Below are 24,953 nucleotides of genomic sequence, written 5' to 3'. Positions count from 1 at the left end.
ACAAAACTATGAGTGCAATAATATAAAAGCTTTTTCTCTTTATTTTTCAATGCTATGTAAATATGTAAATATTTTGATCATTGTGTAATGAGTCTGTAGACTATTTCTTCATCTGAAAACTTAAAAATATATTTTACTCCATAACTGCACTTTTTTCTTTATAGTTTGAAAGCAGCCTTGATCAGTGCAAAAAATCTTCCCGATATTAAAGGCATGATGAATGAATTTATGAAAATGATAAGAGACGCTATTGATCACGGAAAAAATATATTAACAAATAAGGTTCAGACAGTAAGTTGTAAACTATGTGGTTTGTTTCATGCATAATATCCCAGATAAGCATCCTCACACACACACACACACACACACACACACACACACACACACACACACACACACACACACACACACACACACACACACACACACACACACACACACACACACACACACACACACACACACACACACACACACACACACACACACACACACACACACACACACACACACACACACACACACACACACACACACACACACACACACACACACACACACACACACACACACACACACACACACACACACACACACACACACACACACACACACACACACACACACACACACACACACACACACACACACACACACACACACACACACACACACACACACACACACACACACACACACACACACACACACACACACACACACACACACACACACACACACACACACACACACACACACACACACACACACACACACACACACACACACACACACACACACACACACACACACACACACACACACACACACACACACACACACACACACACACACACACACACACACACACACACACACACACACACACACACACACACACACACACACACACACACACACACACACACACACACACACACACACACACACACACACACACACACACACACACACACACACACACACACACACACACACACACACACACACACACACACACACACACACACACACACACACACACACACACACACACACACACACACACACACACACACACACACACACACACACACACACACACACACACACACACACACACACACACACACACACACACACACACACACACACACACACACACACACACACACACACACACACACACACACACACACACACACACACACACACACACACACACACACACACACACACACACACACACACACACACACACACACACACACACACACACACACACACACACACACACACACACACACACACACACACACACACACACACACACACACACACACACACACACACACACACACACACACACACACACACACACACACACACACACACACACACACACACACACACACACACACACACACACACACACACACACACACACACACACACACACACACACACACACACACACACACACACACACACACACACACACACACACACACACACACACACACACACACACACACACACACACACACACACACACACACACACACACACACACACACACACACACACACACACACACACACACACACACACACACACACACACACACACACACACACACACACACACACACACACACACACACACACACACACACACACACACACACACACACACACACACACACACACACACACACACACACACACACACACACACACACACACACACACACACACACACACACACACACACACACACACACACACACACACACACACACACACACACACACACACACACACACACACACACACACACACACACACACACACACACACACACACACACACACACACACACACACACACACACACACACACACACACACACACACACACACACACACACACACACACACACACACACACACACACACACACACACACACACACACACACACACACACACACACACACACACACACACACACACACACACACACACACACACACACACACACACACACACACACACACACACACACACACACACACACACACACACACACACACACACACACACACACACACACACACACACACACACACACACACACACACACACACACACACACACACACACACACACACACACACACACACACACACACACACACACACACACACACACACACACACACACACACACACACACACACACACACACACACACACACACACACACACACACACACACACACACACACACACACACACACACACACACACACACACACACACACACACACACACACACACACACACACACACACACACACACACACACACACACACACACACACACACACACACACACACACACACACACACACACACACACACACACACACACACACACACACACACACACACACACACACACACACACACACACACACACACACACACACACACACACACACACACACACACACACACACACACACACACACACACACACACACACACACACACACACACACACACACACACACACACACACACACACACACACACACACACACACACACACACACACACACACACACACACACACACACACACACACACACACACACACACACACACACACACACACACACACACACACACACACACACACACACACACACACACACACACACACACACACACACACACACACACACACACACACACACACACACACACACACACACACACACACACACACACACACACACACACACACACACACACACACACACACACACACACACACACACACACACACACACACACACACACACACACACACACACACACACACACACACACACACACACACACACACACACACACACACACACACACACACACACACACACACACACACACACACACACACACACACACACACACACACACACACACACACACACACACACACACACACACACACACACACACACACACACACACACACACACACACACACACACACACACACACACACACACACACACACACACACACACACACACACACACACACACACACACACACACACACACACACACACACACACACACACACACACACACACACACACACACACACACACACACACACACACACACACACACACACACACACACACACACACACACACACACACACACACACACACACACACACACACACACACACACACACACACACACACACACACACACACACACACACACACACACACACACACACACACACACACACACACACACACACACACACACACACACACACACACACACACACACACACACACACACACACACACACACACACACACACACACACACACACACACACACACACACACACACACACACACACACACACACACACACACACACACACACACACACACACACACACACACACACACACACACACACACACACACACACACACACACACACACACACACACACACACACACACACACACACACACACACACACACACACACACACACACACACACACACACACACACACACACACACACACACACACACACACACACACACACACACACACACACACACACACACACACACACACACACACACACACACACACACACACACACACACACACACACACACACACACACACACACACACACACACACACACACACACACACACACACACACACACACACACACACACACACACACACACACACACACACACACACACACACACACACACACACACAGATCACTGAAACATCATACACAGTGTGCCACAGGTAATCGTAATCATTATTTCAATCTATAACCAAAGCGCAATCTTTGTTTATATTATAATTAGAATCTTAAAACTATTAACGCTACTTTACATATCTGTAACACAATCCGATGATTATGCGATTTCATGGAAATTAACTACAGTTCAATATATTACGATATATTGAACTGTACTCATCGCCAGTATGATCACCTCATACTGGCGATGAGGTGATCATACTAAAAAAAAACATTCTATGATGGGTACCGATTTAGCCAATATTTGGCACAGGCAGACCTGCTTTTCTTCCGATAATTCAGGTTGTTCGTCCTGCAAGCCCACAAAAATCGTCTTGGAACCTACTCTAGTTTAAAATTCTCTTTCGGATGTGATAAAAATATTTGATAGCCTTTCGCCAGCGATTTCTTATTGGCTAACAGTGTAGTTTGTTTGACTTCCCTTTTGTATCCAAAACGTTAGGATCAAACATCTTCTCCCAGCTTCTATGAAAATAAAAGGCTGCAGCAAATTTTATTCCTATTATTTATTTATTTCGCTGAAAATCTTGAATTTCCTTGAAAGATCTTCTTATCAAAGAGAAAAATCTTCATTTCATGCAGAAACTTTTGTGATCAGACAGCAGTTATCTTTATAGCACTCTGATGTCAGATGGTGTCTAGTCTTTCATTAAATTAACTAATTATACATCTATTCTCACTCCTCTGGACTCTAATAGTGATTCCTTCTACTGTAAAGCTCCGACTGAAACACGAGATATGCATGCTGCATCTCGTGTTTCATTCTTGTATTCAGAATTCAAATACTGTTACCAGTTCTTGTGCCTTCTCCCTGAAGGAAGAAGAACTCTCTCCTATCATGTGTGAACTCGTTATTCAAAAAATATAATATGAAAATCACATATAAAAATATTTTTTGTTCCTTTCATTAAACTTATATCATATCACACAATACTGATACCATTAATCTCTTTACAATACAAATTAATATGCAATTTCTGTAATTGTTATACAATTTATAACCTAGATAAGCTTATGCGCTGGCGTTATAGACATTTGATAATTTTAAATTGTATTTGTATTAAATAAATGTTATTCCTTGTGCAAAAAAAAAATCCAGGCAATAATCAAAGGCTATAATTTTTTCAAATGTCTCGATTTGCAGAACTGTGGAATTTACATTTTTCTCTTTTACAGATTCTACAAATGCTCAAGTACTTCAAGAAGATAGGAGTCACACAGTTTGGCGTTTTTCATGAGATACTGAAAAAGGTCATGATACGATTGGAAAATCTGGCGAAGGAAGCATTTGGTGACACTCTTGCAGCTCTGAAAGACATAATAGCACAGCTTCTAGACGGTAAATGCTTTATTACTCTCCAAATTAATATACTGAATATGAAAAATGACCAAACGTCGACATGTGCAAAGAATGGTAGACACTATTTATGTGACCTTTTCAAAAAAGGGCCTCTCAAAGACGTAAAAGATCGTCTCAACTATCAAATTCTGATTATTTCTACGTGGGATTCTCATCCAAGCGGTTTTAAAAGTGTAGTACATCAGATGAGAAAAGCAACAGTTCGTTTAATGTTTTTTTCATCTTCTTATATGTTTACAAAATCAGTAAACACATCGCTAAAGATCAACCAGGCAACTTTTTATAAGTTGCCTGGTTGATCTCTACCAGACTGACTGGTAGGCCGTTATTTTGAAGATTGCCTATGGCAACCTTTTTTTTTTTCAATAAAGAGGTGACATTGATAAAAGATGAAAACTCAAATGTCTTACGGTTATTCAAAGAATTTTCTTAAAATATGTTTTGTTTCACACATTTTGATGGTTATCGCACCATACGTGTGATAATTTGTGATATAACATGGTTCGCTGACGTGCGCAGCTAACCTGTTTGATGCGAGGCGAAAGGAAAATATACTCGCTTCTTATACTCGCGTCTTTATAATTTAAGTGATAATAGCGAGTTGCCTTTTATCAGGAAGATAGACACAAGTGGCGTTGCCAATTAATTTTCACAGCTGTTATTTTTCGGTAGTATCGGTAGTTTATTCCAACGTAATACTGTACGAAATATTATTTACGGACATTCAGTTTCGATAAATCATGGGTTGTTTATGGTTCCTTTCCTATATAATCTTTATTTGTATTTACAGTTCCATGTTTTTACAAAAAAAAGAAAAATAAAAGAAAAATAAAAATCATGAAGCAGTTACAGAATTTGAAGTATTGTACGATTATATATGTAATATATATATATATATATATAGATATATATATATATATATATATATATAGATATATATATATATATATATATATATATATCCTCGCAGTGACGTTTATAGGCTATATCTATCATGCAAAAAAGGAGGTAGAGGATTATTACAAGTGAAGAAAGTTATTGAAGAAGAAAAACGAAATTTAAATGATTATCTGCAGCAAACAACGGAAACATTTCTAATTGAGGTAAGGAAAGAGGGTTTATTTAAACGCATGGAGACAAAATTGGAATATAAAACCAACAAATTAAAGTGAGAACTGAAAGATGGAAAAATAAGGCATTGCATGGAAAATACCTTCACAGCATAGAGGACAGCGCTGACAGCAACTTGACCTGGCAATGGTTGAGAAATGGAGCACTAAAGAAAGAAAAAGAATCGGTAATTTTTGGCGCACAAGAACAGGCCATTAAAACCAAAGTTATGGAGGCAAAAATACACAACATTCAAGAAGACAGTAAATGTAGATTGTGCAAAGAAAAGGAAGAAATGGTAGACCACATTATAAGTGGATGCAGCGAAATCGCACAAATTGAGTACTACCGTAAAAGGCATGATAACGTAGCTAAGATAATCCACTGGCATTTATGTAAAAGTATGGGTTTGAAGTATCTAAAGACTATTGGAAGCATAAAGTTCACCAGAAAGTGACTGAGAATGAAAAAACTAAAATACTCTGGGATTTCAAAATCCACACTGACAAAAGCTTGCAATGTAATACACCCAATATCACAGTGGTTGAAAAAAAGTGAAAACAAGGGTGTTAAATATATCGAAATATCAGTACTAAGAGATAGTTGACGACAAAGAAAATGAAAAAAATTACAAAGTATCGCGATTTGCAAATCGAAGTTGAACGAATCTGGCAAAAGAAAACGAAAGTTGTTCCCATAATAATAGGTGCTTTAGGCGCCATCCCTAAAACATTGAAAAAACATCTAGAAGCTCAAGTTAGATGGATTAAAAATTGGGCAGCTGCAAAAGGCCGCTTTGTTCGGCACAGCTTTCATTTTCAGAAAGTACTTCCACAACTCATAGGCCCTTGGGTAGGGCTCGAATTAGTGGAATATAACCAGCCTTTTACTTAAGACTGAGGAAGCAAATCAAACTTTGATGAATATTATATATATGTATATATACATAAAGTCGTCTTTCTTAAGCAGGGTTCCAGATAAATATTATCTGCAAACTGCGGTTTTTATTATTAGTCTTCTAGTATTAGTTAATAATGATAAATTATTATTATTAATAGTAGTAGTAATAGTAGTATAAAGATTATTATTATTATTACATTTGATAGCCAACGACTGATCGCGAGAGTAATCTCCGATCAAAAAACCCACCGTCATTACTATTAAACCCCCATCAACAAAGAATGTCATTACATGCAACCACACCACAAACAGTATGAATATCTGTACCCCACGCCACAATCCATCAACTACCCACAACATCAACATCATAAAAAAAGGATTTCCGATTGCACTTCATCCTACCTAAACAGAAATCAGGGATAAAAACGTGAAGACACATGGAAAACTATAACATTCGTCTGTGAGAAACCAGTGTTAGATTTTGATACACGTTACTACACATTGTTAATAGATTTTGATACACATTGTTTGAGCTATACAACAATTACAAATTTATGGCATACAATAGATAAGCACTATATAAGTTACATCTGTTTATTAAACAAACTGAAAAACATTTATATTATCATATTAAGCTAATAAATATGCTTTCGGCCGACACCACTCTAATGTTGTATCTAAACACGCTTGTATTAAATACGTAAATGAATAAACATGCATTCACAAAACTAGACGACGATAGAAAGTTAATAAAATAATTCGTTGAAACTTTGTTAGAATCCTATCAGTTTACATTATTTATTAAAATGATTTAGTATTCTTAGTATTTTGAGATAAACAATTAATATGTTAGTTTCACATGAAACTCTTTTTCGTTTAGTTACGGGAGACAAAACTGTATCAGAGGACTATTTGCTTGCCGAGTGGAATTCTGATAAAATGAGCCTGTGAGTATAATTCTCAATTATTTCGTGTAATTTTGTGAGCTCTGCCTTAAATGAAAGCTAATGTGTCTGAACGGAACTAAAGGACTAATTTGCATATTTATAAATCAGCATTTTCACAAATATGTTATTTGCTTTGATTTTGAACATTGAAAACGAACAGTGAGAACAGAAATACACCACGTGAGTTGGATGAAAAGGTATTTTCGGTTCTCTGGGTATCAACAAAAATTGCAATACTCGGAAGCAGTGGTGTAATTTCACAGAAATTTAGCATTACTAAGATGTTATTTAGGCAAATCTCTTCTGTCTTATATGTTTGCTGGAAAATGTTGAACTCATTTAGAGCTATATAACTGACAATGACTGCATTTACAAGTGTCAGGATTATGGAGGCTTGGTCAAATGGTGGACGTGTCCCAAAATTTCACTTCTGAGGGAAATCTGGCCATTCTGGACGACTTCATCCTTCTGATTCTGTTTAAGTATTTTAGCGGTGATTCTTGCATGTTTCCACAAGATACTGCTCCACACCATATTGCACAGCGTGTCCGAGAGTGGTTTTGCAATGCAACGTTGCAGTGTTAAACTGGCAATCCAGACCGAAACATCATCGAACATTTTTTGGACAAATTAGAATTTCGAATTCACTTTTCACATGCATAATGCCGAATTTTACATGCCGAATTCAATTTATACTTTATTCCTGATTATTTTCTTAAACTTTGAGTCTCTATAATCCCGCTTGAAAACTAATTGTAGGATTTTTTTCATAACATATGTAGTATTCCGTTTTTAGTATATAATATTAACACCTATATTTCTCTAAATATTTGTGGCATTTGTTGTGTTATATTTTCATTTCCTCTACTTGAAAATTTTGCAGAAAATAAAATAGAATTGTTAATTGCACGAATTGCTAATATTAAATATTAGTGGAGTATAAAATACTAAAATGCATTTTTATTCTTTATAATTGAAGACAGCGAAGACTTATATGAGTTAGTGATTGTTGTTAACGTGTGAAATCTTTGAAAAACCATTGCATGTGTTACATTTCATTGTTAACTTATATAATAAAATATAGATTTATGAAATCAAACAGTGAGAATAGAAATATAGTACGTGAAATGTGCTACGCAAATATACATAAATCTCATAACTGTCTGACTTGATCTGAAATTGCAAATTAGGAAACGATGGTATAAATTTCCAGAGCGTTCTATTATGACGATGTTATTTATAGAGTTTTGGTTTGTATGAACTACTGATGTATATATAATAAGCTCATTTTTGTTTCAAAAATTGATGCGTTAATGATTAGAAAATTTATTATTACAATTAATATATTATTTATTTATTTTTATTTTATTTTTTATTTATTTCTTTATTTGTTCATTTATTTGTTATTTTGGAACAGAGGGAACAGTTTAGAGTCTTTGGAAATGGAACTTTTAGAATTATTGGAAGATATCTCGAGGATGTTGACGAACGGTATGGATCGATGGAATCATGAACATCTCTATACAGTTGCAAAGAATTTTCTAACTAAAGTAAGTTTTAAACTGTAATTACATAATACTCTAAACGCCATCACTATTCTGCAATGCAATCTTTGAAAAGCTATTGAACGTCTTGATTTCAATGTTCTGTGGAGTAAAAAACTTCAAGCTATGCAATAATAAGTGCAGCGCAGTAAGACAGAGTATGATGCAGGTTTTTTTTTTTTTTGGTTCCTCGTTTTGTACAACAGAAACTCATCAACATGGAAATTAAGTCGACATAGTAAATTTTAATGAGACATATACGGAAACATAGGGAGCGAGGGATATTGTTCCAAAGAAAGTCGCTACTAAAAATGAATGAGAATAATATAATTCTCGTTGATTTATAAAAACATTGAAAATTCTTTCTGTTTATTGGAGTGAATATGCAGGCAATTACTAATTGATGTGCATGTTGTAACTGACTTAAAAGGTGTGAAGGGAAGTAAGTAGAAGACGAAGAAGGCTTCTGATAGTAAACAATCAAAAGCTTAACCATTCTCACCAGCTATCCTGCAGCGTGAAGGACATCGATTGGCGGCGATAGCAGCTTCCACCCACTTTGCAATGACTGAACTAGATCGCAAAACGTATTCTGCAGTATTCGAGAAAACAATTACTCAAAATAATATACTCATCGTCCGCGCGAGAGAGCCAATAAATCGATTCATAGGATGCTGCGGTCCACATGTTCCCAAAACTATTCGATGGAATTCAAATCAGAAGAATCCCGGCACCAGTGGTACACACCGAATGTTTCGATGTGATTTTTTGAACCATGTTTGTCTTGCTGTAGAGGCCAGGTTTTCCTTATCTGGTGCATTACAATTCCTAGGTAAGAATTAGCTACAAACGACTGTCCAATGGGAATGAGAAGACAATAATACGAAACTATAATAACACCTATAATACCTACACCACTATAATAACATAAAGTCATCATGTTTTCAATCATGAATGTATAAAGCAAAATGATGAAAAGAATATCAGAGTTGAATTTATGTTAAATCATTCACATAGAGAAGTTTTATAGATAAACATTCTACTGAGAGTTAGTGGAATGTTAGTGAAGGTTTCCATCTTCACTGACTACATTAAGTCAGTGAAGATGGAAACCATTGCTGATTATTTGGCATTCAGAAAACGCAATAGTCAACATATAAATTGGAAAAAAAAAACTTTTTTTTATTTCACGAAAGATTATTTGCAACCCTATGATACATTTTATATATCTTATACAGAGTCCTGTAACACCGCTCTAGGGACCAAGCATGGAAACTTTTCAAGTCACTCCAGATCTCCAATAGACGGCAGGTGGAGATACATACACGGGGGATGAAATTCATCTTATTTAATTCACTTTGTAATACTCTGATGTTGACAAGCTTATACACTAATTAAACGCCCAAGTGTGCTTTATGCTCAACGACTGCACTGCAGATGCATAATGAAACTGTTGCATAACTTACCTTTGATTGATTCCTATAATAACCATTTATAATGTTATCGTTTTCAACTTTATTAGATGAGATAAATTGCTCTTATCTTCCTGTTTACGTGATTTCATTTCCTTTCTTTACAGATGCTAAATCTCGTTACGAGGTACGCTTTACAGGTTGGTAAATTTTCAGGAACAATGACAAAGGCATTGAAGAACTTGCTTGATAAGGCAAACGAAGTGATAGATTTTCTACCAGAAAATTATAAGCTAGATTTGGTGAAAATCGCGTATGAATTTTTTAGAGGTAATAATGTCTTTTTTTTATTACACTTCATTATTTAAAGTAAGCGGAGTGATTTTTATCTTTAGTAATACGATTTGGGAAATCCCTACGGTTTTGCGTTTTCGTGCACAGAAATTTTTCCCAAGACAAATATTATCGACTTCAGTTAAATATTGCTGTGGAACAAACCATTTTATAAGCAAAAAGTTTAAAGACTAGAAAATGACGGAAAAAAGAGCTGCACAACATGAAAAACAGACGGTTGATGCTATTTCCTACGTAATGTTATGTAATTTTCCATATGCAGTAATCTCTTAAAGCTTAGTAAATAATAATTAATTTCATACATACATGATAATTTATGACTAAAACTAAATCTCCCAAATAAGTTTACTGAAACTTGTTGAATTCGCCTTCTATCTGGCGAAGCAACATGTAGAAATGTCACAACAATATAGGAAAAAAATATTACAAATACTTAGAGAGCATATCAAACTATCTGATAGTTGAAAATGCAATAATTAGAGGAAAACAAATTGCAAAAATCTGTTCTTTGTTGTAGTCTAAAATGCAAGAGCCTACGTTCGCTGAACTTTCAGCAGATCTACAGCTTTCTGCGTAATAAGGAAGAAGGTTAATGATCTACTTTTTTTTCTAAAATCACTCCATATAAATAAAGATCTCAACCAAATTTTAAAAACCAAATTTATAATAAAAATACGGAGGTTTATATCTACGTTCTTAAGCACTTCTGAGCATGCACCATCTAACTGTAAGTGTTAATATTAATTTAGATTCAGAAATTATTCTCAGAGAATCTGTCATTTGCCTAACAAATTTCGTAACTTCAGAATAATAACGTACTACTTATTAAAATAAAGAATCTTTAAGACAAGGACAAGAAAGAATATATTTTGCCATTTCATTAATTCTTTTGGTTATTAACCTTTGCAAAATAACTATCGGAATCTTAATAACTACACCAGTGCTTTATTCACTTTCTTTTAATACGTCTGAAATGAATTTCAAAACTGTGGATTTTTATTCATTTCATAAACAGTTATTTCACATTTATCTTCATCCAAATCGTAACGCTTCATTCCACTTCCTAGTTTAAATGTTTTTTCCCTACTGGAAATGGCTTCTTCTGACTTTGCTTTCTTTGATTGTCGATAAGAATGCGGTGTGTATGGTATCGACATTGAAGACAAAGCAAAGAGGAATCCAATTCCAGTGAGAAAAGTGTCAGTGTTATCCAAAAGTATACACATCCAGTTGTATCACTGTGTTCACACTAGTTTTATACTACATCGTCAAATCTTAATGTCTGAAATCCATAATACGCATTTCCATGGCGATCATACAAAATATTCAGTCCTAGTTTAATTTTTCGGCTCATATGATGGCAACCCATTGGAGAGAAAAACATATTAATCATAGAAAGATAAAACAGTTCATCAAGGATTAAATATATAATTTTAGTACAAAGTCAATGAAAGTAATGAAATCCAGTATTTAACGTTGACGATGTTTTATTTCTTTTTCAGTTATTGACAAGTACGGCTCATCCCAACTATTGGACAAACATTCGCTACTTCTGATGAATTCTAATTACGTGTAAGTACCAACCGGCAGTTTTGCACTTTATGCTATCGATAATTTGGTACCATTAAACTGTTATATGATAATTATTCTTCCTGAATTTTTTTTTTCTGAAACTGTGTTCTTCCAAGTTTACATCTCTCCTCCAGGTATCCCAAAAACTGCATCAACAGGATTTTACTTAAATTTTCTGTCCACACACACACACACACACACACACACACACACACACACACATGATTGATGATAGAAAAAATGATAGAAAAGATAAAAGCTCCTGAAACAAAATATAGATCATAATGGGCTTTATCTATTATTCAATATGTTAAAAGGAACCAGTTACAATTCATTATCGATCGATTTTATTGAAGACATAATGCAGTAAAATAGCTACAATAATTTATTAGCAAGCTGCGCCTTGAGGTCTCTCATGTGCAGAATGATATCAAAAAGTACGATACGTTTTAGGATGGTTTGATTCTTAACTCACTGATCTATAAATGAGAGCGAAGAAGTGAAATTGTAAAATGCAAGAAGTGGAATTAATCATCGATATAAGCCAAGAAACAGAAAAGTTGCTATTTTGTATGTTATGTTGATTGGACAGAATTTTTCAGTATATTTTGCTGAATAATTCCTAGAGTAGAGAAATCCAGTTTATTTAAACCCATCTAAAGTGCTTTTATCCTTCTATTTTTACTACAAAAGAAGGTTAAAGTTTCTAGGTACCTGAAAATGAATTTGCTTGCATCCTATAGAGGTTGGAGGGTGTTTTCTTGTGAAAAACAGCACAACATTTTTTCAGCAGAACGGAGAAAAATGCAGAAATATAATTAATCATAAAAAATGAAGTTTGCATAATACAAGTTCCGTAGTGTCGGAAGAAGTCACAAGGACCAATACCTAATGGAATGGGAAAAGGTTTATTTTCCAGTTATCGTAGGCAAATATTTGACGTAAACAAGACTACAAGCCTTTTTGGTTATTCTTTCGTTTTGCTACTTAAAGTGTGATTTATCAGTACTACAAAATGAGCAATTGCCCAAGTTTAGTTACCCAAAAAGCTAAAACGGCCTAACATTTGGAGAGAAGGCGGAAGTTCAATCTTCACGTATAGTCGAAGGTTAGCATTAATTATACAATGTATCCAATGAAGAAAGACTGCTTATAAGCACTACCGACATCTACTGGTCCTTAATATAAACACTCTATTTATTGCCTGAAATGGTGTGGGTTCTACGGTCGAAATTCTTGAGTTTACGGCACAAACATTTCCAGTTTCCGGTTTAGAAAAACCCGCTTGCCGGTAAATATATCAAATTTATACGAATCTCTACATAGTGTTGCTGGTAAGGTTGGTCGATTGGTCAAACCTCTGCTACTAATGGCTCACAGAAAAATTTAAGCAAGTTTTAGCGCGGTTAGTAGTTGAAAAGGGTCATTCGTTCGATGCTGTTGGCACACTCCCCCTCAATGACTCTTTGGACACCCTAGAGATGTCACATAATAACAATTAATATATTAAAGGAAAACATAACTCACCAACAGTAATGTTAACTTCGATGACTAAAGCATAATTTCTTTTTTTAAAAAAATAAATAAATAAATAGACAAAATCATACTTTATCTTAAAAACTAAGTCCGTTTCTTAATGCTTACAGCATTCCGAAAAGGTCTTTATATATCGATGTGCATGCAGACAATACCCAAAAAAACTGATGTAACAAATTCGCCGAATTAACAAGATATATTCCCAAGGATGAGAATTCTTTTCGAGTAATAAAATGAATTATTAAACTTTCCATAAAATCATTAAAAGTTATATTTATTTCAGAAATATAATTTATTTATATTATTTCTAAATCCAAACCATTTTAGCTGTTTGCAATTGATTTATCGTTGGAATTTTTATATTCCACTAAAAGCAATAGACCACAAAGATTCAGCAAAATAATGCACACACACACACACGACCGCGCGCGCGCGCGCGCGCGTGTGTGTGTGTGTGTGTGTGTGTGTGTGTGTGTGTGTGTGTGTGTGTGTGTGTGTGTGTGTGTGTGTGTGTGTGTGTGTGTGTGTGTGTGTGTGTGTGTGTGTGTGTGTGTGTGTGCGTGCGTGTGTGTGTGTGTGTGTGCCGAGATTTAAGATGAAGTACCTTGTTGATATTCTTTTGAAAACCTGCACGTGATAATCAATGGAACACTTTACAGGAAAGATCGGTTTTCAGAGTCTATGTCGACGGAATAAAAGATGAATTGGAATATTTCGTTGAGTGAATAATTAATCTGTAATAGAATGATGTTCAGTTGTCTCTCGTGTTACTGTTCAGTTGAAGTGCCATGATGAACAGAAGCTTTGCTGATCAGCGCCCATGGAAATATCTGTGGGAGAGATCTAATGAAAAATCTGGCCCTTTATTAGACAGTAGTTAAAAGATTCAAACGGGTTGACTTTTAGCAAAACTGTCACTTCTTAACAGTAACAGGACTTTATAGGGAAAGGTTTAGTTGTGCCATTTTAAAAGTTACAGCATTATTTAGATGTCCATGAGGAATATAGACACGCCAAAAAAGGTCAAGAAAAGTAGAGATTCAAGATTAAGAATCATAGGGTAATGAAAATCAGAGTACTCAAAAGCACAATTTAAAGAGGAATATGGGTGTTGTGGCAGTAACATGGTGTTGTCAAAAACAGGTGGCTGTGTTTGAAATGAAGCAGCTAATCAAATATTTCTTTTTCTTTTCAATGATTACTTTCCTTACAACAGAAATTTCAAGTAATTTCTTGAAAGTATTGAGCTAAAACAAAACAACTTTAAACATCACTACACGGAAGTCTTTTTCAGTTTTGCCTGAAATTAAAAATACTTCCAGATGAAGTCGGATATTGCATTGAAGGATATACAGGCAATAGCAACAAAAGCAACACAATTTATTTTTCGAAACGCAGTAGTTACATACCCAAATTTGATATAATAATCAGGTCAGTTTATGCTCAGAGCTTCGTTTATCATTACCATGTTATTTAAACAGTTGATATTTTGGAACAGTCGTCCTGAGAAGTAAAAATATATAAATAATAATACTAATACTAATTATGAATCCATTTGATTATATGAAGCCTTATTCTTATTAGTATAGATTTCGTTCAAAGTTTCTTTGAGAAATCCTTGAAAACGGCTCTGGATGTATTCACTGACGTTGCAAGGAAAGCTGAATATGTCGCAGCGGCTGCCATAAAACCAGTAAGTGTTTATCGTGTGTGTGTGTGTGTGTGTGTGTGTGTGTGTGTGTGTGTGTGTGTGTGTGTGTGTGTGTGTGTGTGTGTGTGTGTGTGTGTGTGTGTGTGTGTGTGTGTGTGTGTGTGTGTGTGTGTGTGTGTGTGTGTGTGTGTGTGTGTGTGTGTGTGTGTGTGTGTGTGTAAAGTATCTTGATATATTTATAAAATTGGCGAATGGGTGGTTTTCTGGCCGAAGAAAAATTTCGAAGGGTTTCACGAACATTGAAGCATACCAGAATTATAACTTTGCTACTGAAATATGGAGTGAAGATTAAAGATATTAAAATAAATATTAAGTATTAAAGACGTGCATAACGGACATTCTTGAACATTTGTTTCCTAATTGTATAATACTTGTGCCATGTAAGATTCCTTTAACATTAGATGTACAAACAAACGGCCGAAAGTGTTCGAAAGAAGACAAATATGAACAAAGGGAAAAAGACGTCAACTTAATTGGGTTTAAAAAGTAAAATATCTATAAATGCCATCCTGGCTGGCCGAGTAGTTAGCGTATCCGCTCTCCAGCCAAAACTACTGGTCCGAATCCCGCCGTGGGCATGGATGTTTATGATTCTCTTTGGAAATACTAGTGGTCGGCGGTAGATGGCGTTTCTATGCCTAAACTTGTGTACAAGAAGGTAAACGTCTATGAGTATATATGTGTGCATAAATAAAATAAGAAACGTAATAAACTATTTAGTGTATGTTAGATAGGGCTAAACGGCCTCGCCTACTCCCTACAAGGGAACAAAAAGGCGTTAGGTGATTATTTTTTTATTAGTAGCCTATTATGTAGCCTAAAACGAATTAAAATTTAGTGTTTATCGCAAAACACAGATAAATAAGTCATTAGATATTCATAAATAGAAAGCATGTCAGAGGTGTCATCTCATCTGCTCACATCGATGTGACTCAGAAGGCCTTCAGTCATTATTAAAAGTAAAGCAGAACTTCAAATCCCTGGAATAAACATATTTCGTAATACTTTGGCTTTGTACCATAGAAGTGTCCGATTCTAACTGTTCTTGTTACAGGTTTGTAACGTGTTAGCTTGCAATAACTCGGCATCGTATTAAAACAACGAATAACAAGACACTATAGAAATGTACATAATACTTTCACTTCTAACTTATACGAGGGCTATTTGATACGTCCGTGCAAAATCTAAGAGATCGCGCCACTAGTATGTATTGAGGTTATTTGCAGTTGCTGGAAACTGTTGGAGGATCACAAACTAAGTTTCAGTCAGATAGATCTATTACTCTGTGTTTGTCATTCATTTAAATCGATGAAGTACCGTGATTTGTGAAGAATGGATGAGAAAGAATTTCGTGTAGTGATTAATTTTCTTTTGAAAGGCAAATCGGCTCAAGAAACAAAGTGGAATTGCGAAGGCTGTGGGCATCTCAAATGACCGTGTACATAATATTTTACATGTACATTTACAAATGAGAAAACTATCCGCAAGATGAATGCCGCGCTTGCTCACACTGGATCAGAACCGTCAACGTGTGAAGTGTTGCAATATTGTTCGAGTTACGCTACGAAGTCCTTTCGCATCCCCCATCCCCTACTCTCCAGATTTGGCTTCCTCAGACTACTATCTGTTTCCAGACATTAAAAAATGGGTGGCAGGAAAGCGATTTTCATCAAATGATGAGGTGATTGCCGAAATGACTGCCTATTTTGAAAAGTTGGACAAATCATACTATGTGGACGGGATCAAAAATCTGGAGCATCGTTGGACTAAGTGTATGGACCTCAAAGGAGACTATGCTGAAAAATAAAAAATGTTTGCCCCAAAAATATTATGTTTTCTTCATTTTTGCACGGACTTATCGAACAACCTTCGTATAACAATTATAGTTTAATTTAATTAAGTTACTCATTGTCGAATTATCTTAAGTACAAAAAAAAAAGTAATGGGTTGATGCTATTATGCATACTCAGTAAAAAGCCATATTCTCTCCTGACATCCTGAGCTTTCGGTCTTAACGTAGTATACAACATTCTAGGGCAGCAACGTTCAGGACTTTTAGCTCAGTGCATTGAAGGCATGTTACTGAAATCAGATTTTCCTTAATATAGAGTTATTTATAATTTATGTATTAACAGAGTTCCAGTTATTTCCCTTTCAAATGTCGCGAGATAATATAAGACAATCGTTTATTTCTTGTTATTTAAATTCTTTCATTTCCTCTTACCCACAGATTATAGTATTACTCGACTCAATAAACGGATGGACTATAAGGATGACAGAAAATGTACGACAAATGCTGACCGATTGCCTTAATCAGATAGCAGATATAATTTCGATGAAAGGAGATGATTTTAAAGAAAGTTTAAAAGAACTAATTGACAAAATTCACGAAGGTAATATGTCTTTCTTTTATTTAGTGACTTCAACTTACTCGGATATATAATATTATTAAAGAAATTTAATGAAGGGAGCAGAGAGATATACCAAAATAGAAAATACTGTTTTTTTTTATTGAATTACACCACTACTTTCGTCTTCTTAGAAAACTTCATGGGATGATGTCTTCTAAGATGAAAACTAACATGAAATCAGGAATAAACAAAAAGTATACATCACAAGAGAATCAAAGCTTTAAATGAACTTGATATCCAGTTTGATAACAGGAGCAAACCGCTAACTTACAATTCCGAGGTAAAATATATTCCTGGGTGTTGATTGTTGTTGAAATGGTTCAGAAACTCCATTAATGTGGTCCCAAGATTGCAAATTAAGAAAACATCATTGAATTCCAAATTAAGAATATATAGTCGCTATAACACTTTTAGTGAATTCTGTAGCGGTTTTCGGGAGACTGTTAGTTCGACTATGAAGTTCAAGATTGGGATCCCTTTCTTGAATTGCATAAATGTCTGTCGTTAGCAGATGTACCATATTGTTATTGTATTATTCAGTGTCGATGTTATTTCCATCTTTACCAATGTGCTTAAACAAGAGGAGTCAATTCTTAACTTCGGCTTGCCATCGAAAATTTATTATCTCTTAGATTTGCAAATATTTATTCAGAAACCTTTCAGGAAAAAAGCACTCATTTCCGTCCCATTAAAGCCAGGATTATGAAAGAGGTAGGTCGATGATGTTTTCCTAATTTGAAGCCATGGACCAGATTCATCAAAGGAGTTCGTAAAACGTCTCAACAACCAGGAATACAATTAACCTAGAATTGGAACTGAAAGTTCTCTCCGGTTCCTGGATACCAAACTCACACGTATGTCATAAAATCCAAGACTTCTATTTATAAAAAACCCACGCATATCAACAGACACCTTCATGCGCATTATCCCCCCGAAAAATTTGGCATCACTTCCATATTAGGTAAATGTGCTATTGCAAGTTAATTTATAGCGAGTGTTTCTTTCATTGTCAATATTTTTGTATTTCTCTTTTAATGTTAAGCACCGGATGAAGTCTATATATATATATATATATATATACAACAGTTGACGACTGACACCGGTCAACCATTAACTCCCTTCGCTTCCATCTCAGTATGATATCTCTAATTTTTGACCACTTTGTCATCAATTTGCCGAAAATGGCATGCTACATCGCGCCCGATGACAAGGCATCATTCAGACTCATTTACTTCTCATTTCACCTGGAGACTGTTGCATAGACTCGGGAGCATCATATTCCTAAAATTCGTACTCGCTACATGTGACTCCTTGCATGGTGCGATGAATCTTGCCCATACGATTGTCCTCTGACTTCTTTACAAGCTGTGTATACTTAGAGTATCAAGTATTGATCTGAAATTTTTATATGTTATTATTCACATGCACATTCGATTTAGATTTCTAAAAAGCGATTAATTTGAATAATTATATTAAACACTTCATTTCCTTATATCGTGAACTATTCTGCATTGATACTGTCACCATCAATAATACGATAATGAGAATCTGAGTTGTGAAATATTGGTTTCAATTTAGCATAATTCCAATGTGATGATGTGGTGTGAACAATTTTCTTAGACTTAAAGATATAACATGGACAATTTCTCTGATTTTATCAAAACTTACTTTGTGTTCTGAAGCAGAACCAATTTGTGCTACTTTTGCGTAAAATATTTTATCAACCATTCTATGAATGTGCATATCATTCTTGTATAAGTTTGAGTACTTATTTTTGCAGAAACTTCATGTAATTTCCTTAATAATGTAGACCATATAGATTACGAACACATTGGTCTTGTGCGTAGATATATTTTGATCTTCTTATTCTTTTACTATATAGAATAATACGTTTCGATGTTACATGATCGTACATAAACACATCAGCCTTCTACTCAGCAGTCCGAATGTACAGGGTGGGCATAAAATAACTTTCCCTCTTTCGAGGCATCTGTAGCTAAAACTAATAAACGGAATGAAACCAAATTTTATATTGAGACTTTTGAAAGCATGTGGAGAAGATTTCCTTGAAAAAAGATTTAGTACCAAAATTCACCGATAGGGGAAGTTTTTGCGCTGGTGGAGCCGATAACGAGCGGATAATTAAAGGCAGATAAAATGGATTAATAACATTTCGACGGTTGGAATGTAACACACAAGATATCACAGTGGTTGAAAAAGGTGGAAACACGGGTGTTACGTTTATCGAAATATCAGTACCATGAAATAGTCGGTTTGACGACAAAGAAAATGAAAACAGTATTGCGATTTGAAAATCGAAGTTAAACGAATCCAGCAAAAGAGAACGAAAGTTGTTCCCATAATAATAGGTGCTTTAGGCGCCATCCCTAAAACATGTAGAAGAACTCGAGTTAGATGGATTAAAAATTGGGCAGCTGCAAAAGGCCACTTGGTTCGGCACAGCTTTCATTTTCAGAAAGTATTTCCACAACTCATAGGCCCTTGGGTAGGCGAATTAGTGGAATGTAACCAGCCTTTTCTTAAGACTGAGAAAGCAAATCAATCTTCGATGAATATATATATATATATATATATGTCGTCTTTATTAATCAAGGCCAACGACTGATCGCAAGAGTACTCTCCAATAAAAAAACCCACCGTCTACACTATTAAACCCCCATTCACAAAGAATGTAATTACATGCAAGCACACCACAAACAGTATGAATATCTGTACCCCACGCCACAATCCATCAACTACCCACAACACAACATCATAAAAAAAAAGGATTTCCGATTGCACATCCTACCTAAACAGAAATCAGGGATTAAAACGTGAAGACACATGGAAAACTATAACATTCGTCTGTGAGAAACCAGTGTTAGGTTTTGATACACGTTAGTACACATTGTTAATAGATTTTGATACACATTGTTTGAGATATACAACAATTACAAATTTATGTCATACAATGGATAAGCATTATACAAGTTACATCTGTTTATTAAACAAACGGAAAAACATTTTTATTATCATATTAAGCTAATAAAATATGCTTTGGGCCGACACCACTCTAATGTTGTATGTAAACACGTTTGCATTAAATACGTAAATAAATAAACATGCATTCACAAAACTAGACGACGATAGCAAGTTAAGAAAATAATTCGTAGAAACTTTGTTAGAATCCTATCAGTTTACATTATTTATTAAAATGATTTAGTATTCTTAGTATTTTGAGATAAACAATTAAAACGTTAATTTCACATGAAACTCTTTTTCGTTTAGTTATGGACGACAAAACTGTATCAGAGGACTATTTGCTTGCCGAGTGGAATTCTGGAAAAATGAGCATGTGAGTATAATCCTCGATTATACCGTGTACTTTTGTGAGCTATGCCTTAAATGAAAGCTAATGTGTCTTAAGGGAACTAAAGGACTAATTTGCATATTTATACATCAGCATATTCACAAATATGTTACATTTACTTTGATATTAAACAATGAAAACGAACATCTAGAACAGAAATACATCATGTGAGTTGGATGAAAAGGTATTTTCAGTTCTCTATGGTATCAACAGAAAATGCGATATTAGGAAGCAGTGGTGTAATTTCGATTCATTATTTTTATAATCTTATGGCCGTATTTTTATTATGTTGATCTAAAAATATATATTATATTGACAAAGATATTTTGACAGTCCTTTTATGTGCTATGCAAATTTCGGATCCTACTACATGCAAATATTCTGGGAGCGTCTGCGTAATTCTTATAATAAAAGGTGGGATGTGCTGCATGTTATGCACGCTGCTCGATGTCAAAATGCCACGTTCAGCTGAACTAACACACTTCTAACGTCGATAATCGTTGAGTGAATGGTCTCTTTGTCCGTGACATTGTTACTCGTCTCAGTATACCGAAATCCACCGTTGCTTATGTCATTCGTAGATGAAAGGTTGGTGGCACTACCATAGCAGGAAAAAGCTTTGGAGGCCACCGACACTCACTGACAGAGATCAAAGGGATTTTTCTCGAAATGTTCGAGAATCCCGACGTCATCAGCCATGGACCTCGCAGTCAGCCTCCAAATGCTGCAGAGGCATCTCTAAGCACTATACCGTTATTGTCCGCAGAGAGTTTTTCATGTCTTAGGTTACCAGGGAAGAATATACTGCAAAGAATCTATAAATCACCCCTCTTGTTCAACGTAGATCGACGTTTCGGCTGGTGCGTTTCACATCGTTCCTGGACTGTAAACGATTGGAAAAGGGTTCTGCGGAGCAACGAATCACGCTTCCAAATGTTTAATTCTGATAGTCGTGTTTGGATTTGGAGATTAACCTAGGAACAGTTCCAGCATGACTGCATCATTCCAAGTGTCTGGATTGTGGAGGCTTGGTTGATTGGTGGACGTGTCCCAAAATTGGACTTCTGAGGGAAATTTGCCCATTCTGGACAAGTTCATCCTTCTGATGATGTGAAAGTATTTTGGCGGTGATTCTTGCATGTTTCAACAAGATACTGCTCCATTCCATATTGCACAGCGTGTCCGAGAGTGGTTTTGCAATGTAACAACGTTACAGTGTTGAACTGGCAATCCAGACCGAAACATCATCGAACATTTTTTGGACAAATTAGAATTCCGAATTCACTCCAGACCACAGGGTCAAATTCTAGAAAACCTCTAGCAAAAAAGCAAATGTGACTTAAACAGACATTTTAGTATGAAGATATCAGTGGAGAAATTACACCTTAATAAGGCAATAATACATCATAGAAAGTTTTAGTTTATAGCATCTATAGTTTGAAATAGATGCAACCTCGTTGTATTTTGAAGTATATAATTTTATGGCACAGAAACTATAAAGAAGATAACATTAACACTCTGTCTCTAGCGAAGGAAATCTGTAAACTTTTCAGTAGTTTCTGTATTGTCACATTTCGTATGAATGAACAGGCATCGCTGAAGTAACTTGAAATAATACTAGTACTGTTGGGGTGGACATTACTACAACAATCGTCTTCCTTTGATACGAATACAAAATAGATAATTACTACTGTAGCCATTACTGACTTCACATACACAATCAACGAATTCTTTATCATTCATAATATTTTGCCATTATACAAACTATCACCGTTGTTATAATTCGTAAGAAATGACACTGTAATTTATTTCTATATAAAATGCAGACTATTGTTAATATTGTATTGTAATTTGATTGCAGTTCTCAAGCCAAAGAAAATCGATTTATAGAGATCTTTTGAGCACTTAGCAAGAAGCAGCTAGAATAAACTGCTAAAACGAAATAAAGGCAGTAACATTACGATACTCATTTAGAGAAAGTTTGAGACACCATCTCATTGGAATAAATAATGTTGATTTTATTTTAAACGCCTATTATAAGAAATTGCTTTAAATGATATGTATTGTGCCTCAAATATGAGATTCATGTTTACGTGTACCATCACAATAAACAGTGACTGCTTCGCCTATATTTCATATTTATAGTAAACCGCATGGCTTCTGTCCTTAGTTCTATATATTATACAGTTCCTTGTGGTCTATTTTCATTTTCTAGACTTTATTCCTAATTATTTTCTTAAACTTTGAGTCTCTATAATCCCGCTTGAAAACTAATTGTAGGATATTTTTCATGACATTTGTAGTATTCCGTTTTTAGTATATAATATTAACATCTATATTTCTCTAAATATTTGTGGCATTTATTGTGTTATATTTTCATTTCCTCTACTTGAAAATGTTGCAGAAAATAAAATAAAATTGTTAATTGCACGAATTGCTAATATTAAATATTAGTGGAGTATAAAATGCATTTAAAATTCATTTTTATTCTTTATAATAGAAGACAGCGAAGACTTAAATGCGTTAGTGATTGTTGTTAACACGTGCAATCTTTGAAAAACCATTGCATGTTTTAGATTTCATTGTTAACTTATATAATAAAATATAGATTTATGAAACCAAACAGTGAGAATAGAAATACAGTACATGAAATGTGCTACGCAAATATACATACGTTTCATAACTCTATGAAATGATCTGAAATTGCAAATCAGGAAACGGTAGTGTAATTTTCCACAGTGTTCTATTATGAAGATGTTATTTACAGAGTTCTGTTTTGTTTGAACTACTGCTGTATATAAAATAAGCTCATTTTTGTTTCGTAATTGATACG

General features: G+C 35.9%; 1 protein-coding gene across 1 annotated transcript in view; it reads left to right on the top strand.

Annotated features, from left to right (window-relative positions):
* LOC150096182 (uncharacterized) overlaps positions 1-24,953 on the top strand; it is a 47,424-nt gene that overhangs the window by 9,540 nt on the left and 12,931 nt on the right. Inside the window, exons 4-12 of the mRNA XM_090409345.1 lie at positions 165-291; positions 5,070-5,232; positions 8,144-8,210; positions 9,628-9,760; positions 11,334-11,496; positions 13,023-13,092; positions 16,213-16,321; positions 18,570-18,732; positions 22,039-22,105. Of these exons, the coding sequence (XP_090265471.1) occupies positions 165-291; positions 5,070-5,232; positions 8,144-8,210; positions 9,628-9,760; positions 11,334-11,496; positions 13,023-13,092; positions 16,213-16,321; positions 18,570-18,732; positions 22,039-22,105 (1,062 nt within the window). The remainder of the gene's footprint in view (positions 1-164; positions 292-5,069; positions 5,233-8,143; positions 8,211-9,627; positions 9,761-11,333; positions 11,497-13,022; positions 13,093-16,212; positions 16,322-18,569; positions 18,733-22,038; positions 22,106-24,953) is intronic.

Source organism: Typopeltis vanoorti, chromosome 19 (assembly GCF_054136105.1).
Source record: "Typopeltis vanoorti isolate ZY-2024b chromosome 19, IOZ_Tvanoo_1.0, whole genome shotgun sequence".
Taxonomy (NCBI): domain Eukaryota; kingdom Metazoa; phylum Arthropoda; class Arachnida; order Uropygi; family Thelyphonidae; genus Typopeltis; species Typopeltis vanoorti.
Note: the sequence above shows the minus strand (reverse complement) of the source record. Positions and strands in the feature narration are given on the sequence as shown.